The sequence below is a fragment of the Haliotis rufescens genome, unplaced genomic scaffold, assembly GCF_023055435.1.
Source record: "Haliotis rufescens isolate VD_foot unplaced genomic scaffold, xgHalRufe1.0.p SCAF_3, whole genome shotgun sequence".
Taxonomy (NCBI): domain Eukaryota; kingdom Metazoa; phylum Mollusca; class Gastropoda; order Lepetellida; family Haliotidae; genus Haliotis; species Haliotis rufescens.
The window spans coordinates 36,447,911-36,465,372 of NW_025964001.1; the positions used below are offsets into that span (position 1 = coordinate 36,447,911).

The 17,462-nt window shown below is 40.9% G+C and overlaps 3 protein-coding genes across 3 annotated transcripts in view; 2 read left to right on the forward strand and 1 right to left on the reverse strand.

Moving 5' to 3' along the window:
* LOC124119095 overlaps positions 1-4,401 on the reverse strand; it is a 113,338-nt gene extending 108,937 nt beyond the window's left edge. The window contains exons 1-5 of the mRNA XM_046481504.2: positions 3,938-4,401; positions 3,247-3,306; positions 3,070-3,130; positions 1,365-1,582; positions 102-222 (exon numbers count right to left, since the gene is read on the reverse strand). Coding sequence (XP_046337460.2) covers positions 102-222; positions 1,365-1,582; positions 3,070-3,130; positions 3,247-3,306; positions 3,938-4,096 — 619 coding nt within the window. The 5' untranslated portion in view covers positions 4,097-4,401. The remainder of the gene's footprint in view (positions 1-101; positions 223-1,364; positions 1,583-3,069; positions 3,131-3,246; positions 3,307-3,937) is intronic.
* A 1,169-nt stretch (positions 4,402-5,570) lies between these two features.
* On the forward strand, positions 5,571-7,380 carry LOC124120313. The gene is made up of 2 exons (XM_046483115.2): positions 5,571-5,592; positions 6,563-7,380. Exons 1-2 carry the CDS (start codon positions 5,571-5,573, stop codon positions 7,378-7,380), a joined length of 840 nt encoding a protein of 279 aa, XP_046339071.2.
* A 620-nt stretch (positions 7,381-8,000) lies between these two features.
* LOC124119085 (protein phosphatase 1 regulatory subunit 21-like) overlaps positions 8,001-17,462 on the forward strand; it is a 28,601-nt gene continuing 19,139 nt past the window's right edge. The window contains exons 1-4 of the mRNA XM_046481494.2: positions 8,001-8,108; positions 9,183-9,251; positions 11,234-11,377; positions 12,418-12,525. Of these exons, the coding sequence (XP_046337450.2) occupies positions 8,058-8,108; positions 9,183-9,251; positions 11,234-11,377; positions 12,418-12,525 (372 nt within the window). The 5' untranslated portion in view covers positions 8,001-8,057. The remainder of the gene's footprint in view (positions 8,109-9,182; positions 9,252-11,233; positions 11,378-12,417; positions 12,526-17,462) is intronic.

Here is a 17,462-nt window from a genome sequence, read left to right on the forward strand (position 1 = left end):
AGGTTTTTCCAGGTCCCCATGAGTTCGACACAACGAGGTTCGATTGTATCTAAATCTGAATGTTTATATTGAATGCATATATGGAGAGGTAGATCATATACCTGGCGTTGTGATGGGATCACTAAACCATCGGGATCCGAACCTGGATACCGAGGCGACTCTGAACATTGGCCGTTCACAGACATCTGTTACCTCATTTACAAAGTAGGTGTCGCTGATTGTCTGAAACAGAGTACGTTCAGGAATTATTCACAACATTCAGGAGTTCCGAAAGGCGACGGCAACTGTTTCATTGCTACATCGAAGACACTTTGCATGAGGCACTGCAATTCGCGGTGCAGAGTTATGTCCCTTGGACATGCGAAAAACCTATCTGGGTGGGTTCGAATCCAAGATTTACTTGATTATTTGAGGGGTTATATAAATGGTAAATTATCAACTTCAGAGATTCTATAGGGATTCAAAGATTGCATATGCAAAGTTATATTGATTGTTTGTTGTTTAACGCAGCACTCCGAAATCCAGCAATAAACAGCATAGGCATCGATCCCCGCAATTGGGATACGTTGACACGCAGTCTACCAAGTCACAGAGCCTGACTACCTCGACTCTTACCACAAGAATGGGTTGCTGGGATCGTATATGAGTGAGTGAGTGAATATGGTTTTACGCCGCTTTTTAGCAATATTCCAGCAATATCACGGCGGGGCACACCAGAAATTGGCTTCACACATTGTACCCATGTCGGGAACCGAACCCGGGTCTTCGGCGTGACGAGCGAACGCTTTAACCACTAGGCTACCCGACCGCCCCTGGGATCGTATATGAAATCCGGGGTTTTATTTCAATTACATGATGTAGGAATTCAAGTTGTTACCTATTACATGTATATGAAATCAAGGAATATGAATATGGAAGCAAGTCAATGGATTTGAGATGCAGGTCAGTGTGTTAAATACATAGTTCAAGTTGAGTTAAAGTACCCATTGATTTCTTGGTGTCTATGCATACAATTCCATCCTGGAGATATTTACATAAACACGAATTCAACACTATCACAGTATCAACCCCAACTTGTCCGAAAACATCAAGCCATGTCACTCACCCACCCCACCCGTGAGGATCCGGGGTAGAATAGGTCTTCAGCAACCCATGCTTGCCGTAAGAGGCGAGTAAGAGGGATTGGGTGGTCAGACACGATGACGTGGTTGATGCATGTCATCGTATCCCAATTCCGTAGATCGATGCTTATATCAATCATTGGATTGTCTGGTTCAGACTCGATTATTTACAGACCGCGGTCATATAGCTAGGGATATTGATGAGTGCGGCGTTAAACAAGAAACAAACAAACAAAGACTCACCCAGCCCTGCGTGTACCAAGAGTTGCTCCTGAGCTTCTGGGGGTTCGGACTGGGGAGAGGGGGCACATTGAACAACATCTCGGGGTGGACAGCCAGATCCCACTGGACGATGTAGATGACCTTGTGCTGGGTTGTGGCGTCCAGTGTCCAGTGGAGCATGATGTCCCGGGTGACGGGGTCCCTAAGGATCTTCACGTCCGGCTTGGGAGGAAGGTACCCTGAAAAGGTATAGTTCTTCCCTCAAGCGTTTTCTCCCAAGGAATCAATGATCTTTGTATGTAGTTGGTCCAAAGGGGTCAATAATAATTGTATTCGTTTGGTACCATGGTGTCAATGGTAATTTAATCTGTTTGGTCCCAAGGAGTCAGTGATCATTGTATTCGTTTGGTACCCTGGTGTCAATGGTCAAAGTATGCGTTTGGTCCCAAGAAGTCAATGGTAATTGAATGCGTTTGGTCCCAAGGAGTCAATGATAATTGAATCTGTTTGGTCCCAAGGAGTCAATGATCATTGTATTCGTTTGACCAAAGTGTCAATGGTCAAAGTATGCGTTTGATCCCAAGAAGGCAATGGTAATTGAATGCGTTTGGTCCCAAGGAGTCAATGGTACTGTTTTACCTGACATTTGTTTTTGCCGGTCTTATTTGTGTCACTTTAAAATCCCTGTTACTTCTTTATAATTTAGGGGGATTTGAATTTGGAGCAACGACCTTATTGTTTGGGGGAAAGAACACCCGTAACCCAGGCGAATACAAATGGCCTTATCTCAGACACCAGTCCGTGGTATTATCTTACGTGACTACTGCCATAGGTGCAGTACCGTGTTTAAGGCTAAATACTACTCCACAAATCAAGCTAAGTGTCTGAATGCTGAAGCCATCTGAAATCATATCTTGTGCAGCAGGGCCTAAGTAATGCTGCAATGCAATCAATGCCTCGGCCCCGCGCCACAAAACAGTCTTCTTCTTCGTTCGACCACTGTCGTAAATATATGGTGTACCAGTGGGGCTAAGGAAAGGGCCCATGACCTACATTTAGGCGAAGATGCAATGTACCCTACGTAAAATGATCTGGAAAAAACACTTTTCATTTAACACCACAATGTAAAGAAAACTTACGGCAGTTGTACTGATATCTCTTCGGGAAAGAGATCCATGCTATACAACGCCATCGCCTGGATCTACTCACAAGAACTCATGTTGAGAAGACAAGACACTATTGTCTGTCCGTCGCTGAATGCCGCTTGTTCCATTCCCTGACCGCTTGACACCAATGTTAAAAGATGGTACTTGTTGTTAACATGCCTTGCATTCGGCATTAGGGAATAAATCAAGGACTGGCGGCCCGGAGTCAGTGTCAGACCTTTTTGAGCGAGCATATTCACTGCGGCATGGTATCTCATGGGTTAGCACTATAATACCGGTATGAATCCGGATTAGTACAAGATGTCACGCACACGTGGCACGTCGCTATATAACTCACCCCACAAGACACACACACCCCTCCCCCACACACACCCAATGTATGTCATCGTATGCCAATTGAGTTAAATCAATGCTGATGATGTCAATCACTGGAGTGTTTGGTCCAGACTCGATTATTTACAAGCAGCCCTCATATAGATGGAAAATTGCTGAAAGTGACGTTAAGCAACAAAAAAAAAACAATAACAAGACATCATTGCTATAATGCAGCAGTTACCTACCGCCTTGACTGATGTTCTTGAGCACGGAGCAGTACCCAGCTCCTCTACAGTCGCCGCCGTCCTGCAATGGATACAGAGGAGGGTAGGCCAGATTGTGTACACGACTTCCAAACACCAAACAACGTTGTGTGTGCAATTTCCAGATCGAATTAAGAATAAATACTGATGTGTACTCACTGTGCAGTTGAATACCCATTGCCTCTGTGTACTTGGTCTGCAAAGGTCTTCGCATTTATCCTGAATAACACATGTACACGATGTAATTGGGGCAACACATTTCCCGCAGGTCTTTCTCCATCTACATATTTAAATTTATACAGTATAAACTGTAAAGTGCAATCTTTGGAAGACTCGAACTCCGTTAATTCGATTTATCATGAAAGTCGATGTGACATTTTAGTCTCGGCTGAATCCCTTTTGGCTCTATGATATAATATCGACACTTCGCCTGTCTCGAACAACGGAGAACACGATGTATTTAAGATGATCCCGAGGACTTGAGTTAACGAGATTTCAATGTACATCCAATAGTACAATGTAGTATCCATGGGTTCATGAACCATGGTTTGTATCAATTAGGCATAGCCAAAGCGACCATGCTTGTCGTAAGAGACGGGATCGGGGGGTCAGGCTCGCTGACGTTGTTGATGCATGTCATCATATCCCAAGTGCGTAGATCGATGATCATGCTATAAATCATTGGATTGTCTGGTCCAGACTCGATTATTTACAGACCGCCGTCATATAGCTGGAACATTGCTGAGTGCGGCGTTAAACAACAAACAAACAAACAAACAGACAAGGTCAATAAACCTGAGATGATGTGATTGACCGAAATACTCATCATTCGATTATTATATGTGCCTACCACTAGGTCCGGTTGCTCCTGACACAGGGCCTCGCACTGGGCATCACAGACTCCTTTAACGGAAGACAGCTCTCCCTGCCGGAGAAACACACTGGTGAGGTCACATAGGGTCAACCACAACGTCAACAACGTTACAATACAATGAATAGCGTTCTTCATGTCGTAGAGAGCAGGGAGAATTCTACATGTGGCTTTGTGGGATACGTCAACGTGATTATCTCTACTTCCACTGCCCACTCAGAACATGAAGTCAGATGACACACGCATTGGAACATTCTTATCAAGGGAGTCCATCTCTACTGTTCTCATGGAAACGCCTGGCATCACATCTCGGACGTACAGGAAAACAGTGTTAACATAGCACTCCTCAAAATGTCTGAATTGAGTTGAAGCGATGTATCCGGTAACAAAATGTTTAATGGCGACAATGAAAGACCAAATGTTTCGACAAGATAATATGCCATACGAGTGTTCCCATATCCAATACACCTGTTAGTTGACACCGATAACACAGAAACCTTGATCTGCTAGTGTAAATATTGGTTTGTTGAAGTATGGTAGATAAGATTAAAGTCAACGTTGCTCTGACGAGTTAAAATAGTTCGTGTCTCCTTTGTGTTTATACAGTTGAATGATGTAATAATCTAAATGTACAGAAAACTCGAATAAATACAACCACAGAGTCATCGTTTAGTTTCTGTATGAAATGTAACCGCTATAAAAATAGAAAATGATTACGATTTTTTTGTTAATTTGTCCTTTTTTATAAAGGTAGTAGAGAAAATTTAATTCCAAAATGTTACCATGTGCAACCATCTGTTCAAAAATGCATCAGTCTTCTATCTACCAGAAATGATTCTGTTATTAAAAACCTGTCCATATATTTAAAAAGACATTTACCTATGTAAATACAAATGTAAAAAATATTAACGTTTGTTTTAAGAAAATTTGTACATGTGTATAGCATATATTATTCCTGTAAATGAACTCTGGGCCATGTGGCCTTCATTCATGAATAAACTTCTTCTATTGTGTCTATTGATGTAATAGCCATTTTTTTTTAAATTAAGCGGCATTTAGAAAATATAGTATCAATGAAGGTACGATTGACGTATGGATTACAATTTTAAACGTTTTAGTTATAAAACAAGCGATAACAAATGGGATGTATTGATCACTTGCTTGATAAAGCTGGGAGTAGTTAGTATTTTGAAGGGCCCGCAGTATAACAGCCTTCTGGTTACCCCATCAATACCCCGACAGTCTTTACATGATCGAATCTGGATCAGACAATCCAGTGATTAATATTGTGAGCAACGTCGTCGGGGCGCGGGGGCATACAATCAACCAAGTCAAAGAACCTGACCATCGCATCCAGTCAGTCGCCTCATACAAGCATTTGGAGCTTCGGGAAGTTAATGTCCCGCAATCCCCAAGTCGTACTAATTCACAGAGTGTCACTACATTAATGGCGTGAAATAGTAAGGAGATGGCGACAGGTGAACTTTCTGAACAGCAATCAGAATCTCGGGCTCTCAATTCCTGGTACGTGCGAGCGAAGCATTCAGAACGGCTATCTGATGTTTGTATCTCGAAAACGAACATAAACGTGCAGTTTCAAATGGAAATAATAATGGCCGTGCTGTTCTATTGTGGTGGGTATCTTATACATGCAGTTGTTTCTTACCTCAATGGCATCTAAACCCAAAAGAGAGTACAGTGTAAGGATTAGTTGTGGTCGGTATTGGTTTTGCTTTCTTAATATCCAAACTACAGAACCGAGGTGGTAAGGGACTGGTCATTTATTTTAATGAAGGGATGGTTTTGGGGTGGGGTGCGGGTGGTGGCGAAAGATTACGGGACACAGCGAAAGGACGGGGGCGCTAAAATCACAACAGGCCATATATAATAGGGAGGTGGGAGGGGCATGAAAAAATACTATATATGAGTGTAGGGGGTGGGGGGTGGGATGCATGAATAAGTGTTGCATAAAATGAGAGGGTCGGCAAAATATTATACAGTCCTAAGACCAATCACACACAACCACATGCCACCACCATCATCACCCCAAACCCCGACATCCGGTTGGTCAAGAACTTGTGCACCCTTCATTTACATTGGGCGGTTTAAGTTAGCCAGAGTTCGATCACCTGACGCGACCCCCTATTGAGAATTGGTTACATCTTCACACACACAGACATTTGGCCGGATTAAACACATTATTTAAATGAGAGTGGAAACAAAGTCTGAGTGAAACCGATGGACAGCCACAGTCTACCTCACCGCAACAGAAATGTCACATTTGCGTATCTAATTTCATGTCAGTGTTTTGACGTTGGCGTACTAGCTGTATCATTGCCAAAAAAACGGTGTCGGGCCGGGAAGTCGAAAATCTATTTACCAGTAGTACCGGAAAGGCGAATGGAGGGGTAAGGGACTGAGGACCGGGAAAGCGAATGAAAAGATCAGTGATGTGTACCCTCGTTATGTATACAACGGACACTTATACATCGAGGACACTGGGGTGTTGTGAGACGGAAAAGTGCAGAAAGAGATAAAAAAGAATTATCTTCACTACTGACAAGAACCTAGAACTGTTGTGTGAAGCAGACATTGTGTATGCAGATGGCACTTTCTCGTCTTCTCCGAAGCTGTTCGACCAAGTGTACACCATTCATGCTGAGTTTCAAGAGCATATGTTCCCTCTTGTATTCTGTCTTCTACCAAACAAGGCAGAGTGTACTTGCGTGAGAGCTTTTGAATACATCCAAGAGGCTGCACACAACTTAGGTTTTGACTGGACTCCCCGGGTGTTTCAGCTAGACTTTGAGCGCGCTGCCCACAACGCCGTTCAATCTGTGTTCGCAACTACACATACTAGAGGCTGCTTCTTTCACTTTACCCAGTGTATGTGGCGACGCGTACAGAAGGAAGGACTGGCAACAGAATACCCCAGCGTTGAAGAAGTGAAGAAGGTTGTAAGACGAGCTTCTGCCCTTCCCTTGGTGCCACTAGACATGGTTGAAGACGTGTGGGCTGATGCGATTGCAGACAGGCCTCAAGGCGTCAAGGTGACGCGCTTCATGGACTATGTTACCACTACATGGGTAGAAGGATCTTGGAGCAAGGACCTGTGGAATCACTTCGGAAACCAGGGACGCAGAACAAACAACAACCTTGAAGGATGGCATCATCACCTGAACAAGAGCGCCCAGAAGACTCACCCTAACATCTTCGAGGTAGTGAATCTTCTGAAACGTGAACAATCTCTAACAGAAGTGAGGGTTGAGCAGCTAGGCGCTCACCCAAGAGCACCTGCTCGGGAGAGAAAATACCGAGTGATTGACTCTAGACTCCGTGCCTTGAAAGAAGATCTGTTGAACCAATTGACGACAACAATGGACTACACTGACGATGTGGCAGATCTACTGCACTGGGAATGAACTGAATTATTACATAAATGATAAAATGTATGTCTATATATATCTTCAAATACATGCATGATATATGATATGTTATACTATACTTGTTATATATTGACTTTGTTGCCCAGATTAAATAGTGTCCTCATTTCATTGGTGTTTTCTTTGTAATTAACAAGTACCGGGAAGGCGATCATCTGCCATAATAAGAATTGTTGTGATGACCGGGAAGGCGAACGTAATTTCTAACTCTGAGGGATTGATTTTCGCCTTCCCGGCCCACAACCAAATAAACATCATGGGGTCAGATTCCCTATGAAAATGTTCTCATGTATCATGCTGTGAATTTCTATAAGCGCACAACTCAAAATTACTTATTTTTTCTCTGAAAATTTAATGTTTGATTTTCGAGAAAAAATAATAATTAATATTTAACCCATGTCAATTTGTGTAGTGAAATGTCAGGTTATTACCATTGCCTGTTAGAATCTAGATCTAGAGATGCATAGCAGTTCGAGAGCGAAAGTAAATTTGAGGGGTGACCTAAATATGACGTACATTGTAATTAGTCAAATCTTCATAATGATTTAGTCCACCAACAATAATGAGAGTTTTGTTTCACGTACAATTAATGCTCCCATGTTATTGTGCTGCAATGATATCTCCCGGCTGCTGCGAGCACTTCCGGGATTGATACGATGGCCGATTTGAACGCCAAGTATCAGAAATTGGCAGCCGAATACTCCAAGGTTTGTTAATCATCTTCTTTCAGTATGTTCCAGATCATGCGAGGAAGAGTTGTTCCCTATAATGAATGCCAGTGGATAAATGTTAATAGTTACATTATTGAAATACGGTCGGTGAAAGTGGGTCGGCGAGTGGCACACGCCCCCGATCATCTGATGTGATTGTTTACAACTGACACGATCTCGAAATAAGAAACTACTGTTACCTGCATCCTAACTCTGTCACAATATAAACATAATATAATAAATAGAACACGATGGATATGTCATCAGGTCAGTAATGTCACAGTATCATTATATTGAAGGACATAATTATCGTCCTGAACCAAGTGTATGTTAGGAGATGCTTGGATGTCACGATCACTTGGCCAAGTCTAGTGTAGTCCTAAACTGTGCAAGTAATGCCCTATATGTAACTGACTGGTGTTTCTAGCATTAGAAACTAACAAATCCACTAGTCCTTATAATAATAACATATAGCAAAATCCATAAAAATGGCAAATTTCTACTGGTCCTTATGATACCTTAAGTATTGGGCAATTTGGCAAGGACTACAGGACATAAGTTTCAGACTCGCAACATCATTTATAAGATGAGTATGGTTAATAGATGGGTTTTTTGGCAAGTCTCCAGGATGTAAAGTAATATATTGTATCCCGTGTTATGGCTTTTTGGACGCTTAACATTTCTTTTGTAATTTTCTTGTTAATTACAAGAGCAACTGTAAGGCATCGCACTCATTTATAAGAGACAACTTTATCGTAAAAACAGGTTATCATATGAGTATTTACAATGTCTGTGTGATGCCACACCCCTTGTTGTAGCGCGAGTATTCGCGAAAACCATGGGCGTCCGAAAATGTATGAAGGCCGAAAACCTATGATCCGACGATACTCTAAACCTGCATGAGTATACAATATTCATACTAACAGTAACACTGATGCTCTTTTCAAGGACTGATCATCATAAGTGACATAACAAGCCTAAGCTGCCTTTATGTTTTTATTGTATTAAAAACTATTGCAAAGTCAAACATGCATTACATTGACAATGACCATTGAATCAATCTACTTACAGCTCAAATCCCAGTATCCAGTTCTGAAGAAGGCATACATTGATGAACAAGCAGAAAGTGAAAAACTATCGGTATGCATGAAAATATAATCATCATGATCATTACCCATAAATCAATGTTTGGTTTGTACTAATGAACAACATGTTCAAAGGTGAGAGGGGCTTGGGTGGTCCAATAGTCTCAGGTGCTCTTTTTTCATTGCAGAGTTGCATCCCTTTGCCAGGATCATTCTGTCATATTGGTTGTGGGTTTGAATCCCAGGTTATGACCCTTGGTTTGTCAGCACCATTCCCATGCTCATGGTTCTGACCACAGTGATAGATATGACAAGGATTATTATGGAAAAGAACTTTTCTATTACACATAGTGACATACACAATGCAAAGACTCAGTGGGATAAATGTCTACAACATGTCATTTTGGGCTTTCCTTACACATTATAAAAGCTGACAAGCTGTTGAATAACTCAGTATTCCCACTGGCTTTTGAAACTGCCAGTCCTGGTGGACCCATCTACCATAATTTTTGTCAGTCCCAACTTTCAACAAATAAACAAATGTATGAAAATGACCTGATTTTAATTCTTTCAACATCATGTTCAGTGCAATGACGTCATCTCTGAAGTAACTTAGTTAGATCTACACATCATTCACACAAACTTCAGTCACAGTTTTATCTCTCTTTTTTTTATATATTAACACAAAGTCGCTACAAATTTGTATTTCACCTCGAAGCAAAGCAAAATGTTATTTCCTTGCACTAAAAATTGTCAAGGGGAAACCCTGATGGTAACAGACAATCTGACTTCGTTTGAAAAATATACTCATATGAATATCATCAATGTTTTGTTCAACAACAAAGATTTATAAGGTAATTTATATGCCAGTCACCTGAATTACCGGTCCAAACCTAAATTTACCAGTAAAATACTGGTAATTACCTGTTAACAGGAACTCTGTAACTGAAATACTGTTCTTAGCACTATTGAACTCACTGACTACAAGGGCCAAGCTTCGGTATCAAAACTATCATAATGTCTTATGAGTATAGTGATGATTATTGATATCAAATCATAAGTTAATTAATCAACAGATCAATTAATCTGCAAGATAAAATAACATTGGGCACAGAGTTCATCTAGATATAACATGAAGTGACCCGAGTTTTGAAATTATTGGCAGTGACTAGTTGATTGTTCCAGATCACATCCAATTATCTAGTGTATTAAGTCTCCATTTTATTACCGTACAATAAATACCCTGGACATCCTACAAAGCTTCATTTTGGAAATATTGTCACCATCTCTCTTATCACCAACTTTGTGCAGAATTTCAGAAAATTGAATGCACAATGATCCATTGACCTCACAGGTGGGTCATGAGGGTCTGACACCCCCTTTGTAAACTTAATGTAGTATGTTGTAGGCAGGAAAATTTACCGTGATAGGATTTTGATATTTTGGACCCCTCCCTTGAACCGCGGTCATAATAATGTTACCTTTGAAAATGCCACTGTGTTGTGTGGAAATGCAGCACAATATAAATGGCATTATTATCATTGTTGTTTTGTTATCATTATTGTTGTTGTTTATTGTTTGTGTTGTTATTATTAGTCAACAGCTAATCAAAGTGACATAAGTTCAGAATAAATCATAGAGAAGCATAATAAGTAAAGGAGTTTACATGTATAAAGAGTCCCAAGTTTAATGAACTTTTGGCTGGGAAAGATGTATAAGAGGATGGATCATTATGCTACCCTGTTGTGTTTGATATGTTTAAGATGGTACTCAACAATAAAAGCTGAATTTAGTGGTATGGCCGCTTGTTACAATCATGAACAACACCTTTCGAGGACATCTATTTTAACATTGTGTCCTCTAGTCTTGACACAAAGTAAGTTATTGTTGCCGATGGTTCCGATGTCTACCACTCAACATTTGCTAAGGACCACACCTTTGACTACTGATGGTAGGTCCTTAGCAAATGTTGAGCAGTATATTTATCATGCTATAGAGATATGCTACAGGTCACAAATAATTTGTCTTTCGTTGCAGCTGACTGTGAAGGAGAAGGACCAGTCCATTCGCAAACTAGAACAAGAGGTTGACAGTCTTGTTTTTCGTAACCAGCAACTGTCAAAACGGGTGCTATTTCTGCAAGAAGATTTGGAACAGATTGAGACATCCAAAAAGAAAAAAGTGACTATCTGTTATGAATTTATGTTTTTCCCATGTTTTATCATGAATAAGATAATTAGGGGACATGTTATAGGCTATTGATGTTAGATAAGCAAAGATGAACGTGTAGTTGTTTATTGTGTTTCATTTCAATACATTGTCAGAATGTACTAATGTGGATAAAGATGACACAATACACTTACATCAAATTTTGATATGAATTACTTTATGATATGTAATGACACATATTTTGTTACAGAAAAAAGGCATTACTTTTAGTTTGGACTTGATGAACAAAATTATTATTTTTTCAACATGACCATTTTGTACATGTTGTACTAGTAATTGTCTAGTAGTGAAGACAATATCTGATTAATTTGAATATTGAACCTAAAACACTGTAAAAGTTCATGAGTACTTGATTACAGACCGTATATGAATATTATGTAATAGTGACACCTGTGAAGATCCGGGTTAGAATAGGTCTTCAGCAACCCATACTTGTCACAAGAGGCAACTATGCTTGTCGTAAGAGGTGACAAACGGGATTGGGTGGCAAGGCTCGCTGACTTGGTTGATACATGTCGTTGTATCGCAGTTGCATAGTTCAATGGCCATGATATCAATTACTGGATTGTCTGGTACGGACTGCCGTCATATAGCTGGAATATTGCTAAGTGCGGCATTAAACACCAAACAAACAAAAGTAATAATTAAGAATTGTGAATTTGATTTATTTTTGGAAAAATAATGGTTTGGTACTCAGCAAACATAGCAGGTATCATATCCCCTAGTTCTGTGTTTTGGTATTTGTTTCATCATTTCTTGTACACTCTATCATTGTTTTTAGGGGTAGTCAAATTTAGCCTGGAGCAATGCCAAAGCCCATGATGGCTAAACAATGTGTGTGCTGAGCACAAAGTTCACTGACATTGTGCCAAGCATGCGTGACACTGACAAATATGTCTCTGCGCATATTTGATAGTTTGATATTGATATCAGAAACATTAAGAAAGCCTGTTAGACTTGATGTCTATCTATGAAGCTGATTTTCTCTGAAGGGAAAGAGCAATGATGCGGTGAGCACATCTGATGGCGTGAGAGGAACTAGTGTGTTGAGCGAGGAGCTGCATAGTAAGATAGAGGAGAATGCTCGGCTTCATAAACAGGTTAGTTAATTGATATGCAGTGATTTATCTTGACCTGCTCAGAGGCAGATATGTAGCCCCAAGTCTGCAGGAAGTGTCAGTAAAATTTCCCAAATTAAAAATTATGAAGTTATTGTTCATGTTTAAACATGCACTGTATAGTTACGAATGTTTAACCTATGAAGATCTGTGTTAGAATTGATCTTCAGCAACCCATGCTTGTCGTAAGAGGCGAGTAACAGAATCAGGTGGTCAGGCTCGCTAACTTTGTTGATGCATGTCATTGCTAACTTGTGAAGATCTGGGTTAGAATTGATCTTCAGCAACCCATGCTTGTCGTAAGAGGCGAGTAACAGAATCAGGTGGTCAGGCTCGCTAACTTTGTTGATGCATGTCATTGCTAACTTGTGAAGATCTGGGTTAGAATTGCTCATCAGCAACCCATGCTTGTCGTAAGAGGCGAGTAACAGAATCAGGTGGTCAGGCTCGCTAACTTTGCTGAAGCATGTCATTGCTAACTTGTGAAGATCTGGGTTAGAATTGCTCATCAGCAACCCATGCTTGTCGTAAGAGGCGAGTAACAGAATCAGGTGGTCAGGCTCGCTAACTTTGTTAATGCATGTCATTGCTAACTTGTTAAGATCTGGGTTAGAATTGCTCATCAGCAACCCATGCTTGTCGTAAGAGGCGAGTAACAGAATCAGGTGGTAAGGCTCGCTAACTTTGTTGATGCATGTCATTGCTAACTTGTGGAGATCCGTGTTAGAATTGCTCATCAGCAACCCATGCTTGTCGTAAGAGGCGAGTAACAGAATCGGGTGGTCAGGCTCGCTAACTTTGTTGATGCATGTCATTGCTAACTTGTGAAGATCCGTGTTAGAATTGCTCATCAGCAACCCATGCTTGTCGTAAGAGGCGAGTAACAGAATCAGGTGGTAAGGCTCGCTAACTTTGTTGATGCATGTCATTGCTAACTTGTGGAGATCCGTGTTAGAATTGCTCATCAGCAACCCATGCTTGTCGTAAGAGGCGAGTAACAGAATCGGGTGGTCAGGCTCGCTAACTTTGTTGATGCATGTCATTGCTAACTTGTGAAGATCCGTGTTAGAATTGCTCATCAGCAACCCATGCTTGTCGTAAGAGGCGAGTAACAGAATCAGGTGGTAAGGCTCGCTAACTTTGTTGATGCATGTCATTGCTAACTTGTGGAGATCCGTGTTAGAATTGCTCATCAGCAACCCATGCTTGTCGTAAGAGGCGAGTAACAGAATCGGGTGGTCAGGCTCGCTAACTTTGTTGATGCATGTCATTGCTAACTTGTGAAGATCCGTGTTAGAATTGCTCATCAGCAACCCATGCTTGTCGTAAGAGGCGAGTAACAGAATCAGGTAGTCAGGCTCGCTAACTTTGTTGATGCATGTCATTGCTAACTTGTGAAGATCCGTGTTAGAATTGCTCATCAGCAACCCATGCTTGTCGTAAGAGGCGAGTAACGGAATCGGGTGGTCAGGCTCGCTAACTTTGTTGATGCATGTCATTGCTAACTTGTGAAGATCTGGGTTAGAATTGCTCATCAGCAACCCATGCTTGTCGTAAGAGGCTAGTAACAGAATCAGGTGGTAAGGCTCGCTAACTTTGTTGATGCATGTCATTGCTAACTTGTGAAGATCTGGGTTAGAATTGCTCATCAGCAACCCATGCTTGTCGTAAGAGGCTAGTAACAGAATCAGGTGGTCAGGCTCGCTAACTTTGTTGATGCATGTCATTGCTAACTTGTGAAGATCTGGGTTAGAATTGCTCATCAGCAACCCATGCTTGTCGTAAGAGGCTAGTAACAGAATCAGGTGGTAAGGCTCGCTAACTTTGTTGATGCATGTCATTGCTAACTTGTGAAGATCTGGGTTAGAATTGCTCATCAGCAACCCATGCTTGTCATAAGAGGCGAGTAACGGAATCGGGTGGTCAGGCTCGCTGACTTGGTTGATGCGTGTCATCGTTTCCAAATTGTGTGGATCGATGTTCATGATGTTGATCTATGGATTGTCTGTCCAGACTCGATTATTTACAGACCTTCATCATATAGGTAGAAAATTGCTGAGAGTGGCCTGAAACAACACACAAACAATATGACTACTGTGCTGGCTTTGCAGAGATGACTTGGGTTTCACTGATAACAGGGCCTATAAAAAGGGAGAGGAAGGGGCCTTCACAGACCTTTAGTCATTTAGATAAAATATTCATAACTAGTACTAGATGTAGTTTTGAAAAAGACCCATCCAACTGTTGACAGTGTATTGTTTACTTCCTCAGTCTGATTACGATCACGCTTTAGGACACTCTCTCTGGTTGCTTGATCAGAGTTCCACATATCCAATTGTGTAACAAATTGTAAAAAGTGACGGCAGATCACACTGGCAGCTCAAAACATATGATTTTCATTTGGTTACATGCACAGCATAGCAATGGATGACTTCATGAATCACAGTGGGAAAAAAAATCAAAACTGGTTCATCAATGTCAAAACTAAAATTGTGGGTGTTAAACATGCTAAAAGACCAAATTTGTGATAAAAACACCATTTTTGGTCAATAATCTGGAAAAGTATGCTTTGTTTCCAGACAAGAGAATCTTTACTATTCACTTGTCCAGGAACAAGTTCACAATTTGGTGGTGTTTCCACTATCTGGTAAATATACTGAGAGGCACAAATAACGCATACTCAAATTTAAGTGTAAATAATTTTTTACTGAAATGAAATATACAAATGACAATCAATACAAATGACTAATTAAAGATTACGCTGATGAATTTCATGAACAGTTACTGTGTGACAAAGAATTAATGTCTATGAAAATGACGTCAAAGGCGAGTGGTGTCAATAACAAGTGTGTCCTCCTTGTGCAGCAATGCATGCTTGAAGCCGGCGAGGCATTGAGAGACACAGTCGACAAATTGCAGCCTGAGGAATACGTCTCCAATGATGCAGAAGAGCTTGAGTCAGTTGTGGAACCGTCTGTGGAGGATTTTGTTGACGTCGGACACGGCGGCCAAGTTCATCCCACAAATGTTCTATAGGGTTCAAATCTGGGGACCTTGAAGGCCAGTCCAACACATTAATGTTGTTCTGTTGCAAGAAGGCATTTGTTATCCTGGCAGTGTAAGGGCCTTGCATTGTCATGTTGAAAGACATGGCGACGTAAACCACATTCAATAACACATGGTTGTGTAAATCGTTCATGTTGGCGTTGGTATACACGTAAACGTCCATCAGGGTAGCTGACTGTGAAACGTGATTCATCAGAAAAAACAACTTGTCTCCAATCTCTACCACCCAGATTACCTCCCCATCTCTGCCGTGCTAACCTGTGTGCATGAGTCAAGATTTGTCCACGGTAGGGTCGTCGACACCTCAAATTCCTGGCAGCAAGACGACGACGCACTGTACGGTCACTGATGTGTCTTCCACGGAGACCAATAGTTGCATTTGCCGTTGACCTGGCAGACGTAAAGCGATTTCTGAGGTGGCTGTTAACGATTTGACGATCTTGTCTCTGTGACGTCACAGGCGGTGCACCTGGTCGAGGACGGTCCCTTACGCTGCCTGTGGTTCTCAACCGCTCATGTAATCTCGATATTGTCGTTTGATGGCAATGGAAATGAGCAGCAACTTGTTCTTGGGTATGACCAGCATTTAACATCCCCATTGCTTCATTGCGCTGATCTTGCGTTAACCGTGGCATTGTGTAGGCAAGTTATGGCAAAATGTCATGGTGTGCATTTATAGGGCCTACCTTTGAGGTTTGCACGTGCATCATGCCTTTCACAAAATGTGCATCGATAGCAGCATTCCCAGTGGTGTGTTGCGTTTTGGTGATTGGCTTCGTTTCCAGAAACCATTTTTTGTTTTGTTTACAGTAATAACCAACAATGGACAGTGTCAACAAGGTAAAATGTAAACGGACCTCATATGTTCTTAAAAAATTATATCTTAAAATTGAGTATGTGTTTCTAATGCCTCTCAGGATATTTGGGATATGTTGCTTTGTCTACGCATTACAGAGTCTATGACAAAATATGAATTTCATTTGTGATGGCTTACAGTGAACTCATTATCTCGGAGTGCCAGTGTGTAAGAAAACAAATTGACATTACTGTGTTGGCAGATCCAGGGAGTGGTCTCAGTCATTATTTAATGTGTAAGTGGGACATGTTGGAGATAAGCTGTTTGTGATAACCTCACAATTGTCACATTACCGACATCCACTGTTATGTGTAGATGTTATGACTTGTCACTTTTCATATCATGTCCCATCTAGGCTTATATTTCGTGTGTATGTGTGTGTGTGTGCGTGTGTGCGTGTGTGCTCGCAATATTCCAGAAACTAGAGAGTAACCAAGAGAAGTTGACTGGACCATTATGGCTGGGGGGTACTGATGATGCAGCACTCGGCTTTTCTTCATCAGATAATCAACCAGTTGAATCAACTCTAAATTTAAATCTAAGCAAGCTATGTAATTGGGCAAAACACTGGTTAATTAAATACAACCCTCATAAAAGAGAAGCAGTTGTATTTAAAAGATGAATCAGACCTTATTTCTTTGTACTTTGATGAATGTAAAGTTAAGAATGTTCAATGTCATAAACATTTGGGTATAACGTTTGCATGAAATGGAAAATAGTCTAGTTGTGTAGGTAATAAAATTAAATCTACATCAAAAATGATAAATTCAATAACAAAATTAAAATTCATATTGAACCGAAATATTGAACCGACAAGGGTGGAAACTGGACTTTTATAGTCAGTTAACACCCTTGCCTTGGGAAGGTGCATTTGGTCTCCTCTTACAACAATGAATAGGTTGCTAGGAATTTAGCACCCCTTCTGATTGATCAATGTACACAAGACCTATTTATTTGTGTATAATATGCACTCGTGTGTAATATGCACCCTCAATTA

What these genes read in the sequence shown, in the direction of transcription:
- LOC124120313 (XM_046483115.2), top strand. Translation starts at nt 5,571, where the DNA reads ATGGCCGTGCTGTTCTATTGTG. An exon ending in GGCCGTGCTGTTCTATTGTG is followed by an intron (nt 5,593 to 6,562) that starts GTGGGTATCTTA and finishes TTGTGTATGCAG; the next exon opens with ATGGCACTTTCTCGTCTTCT.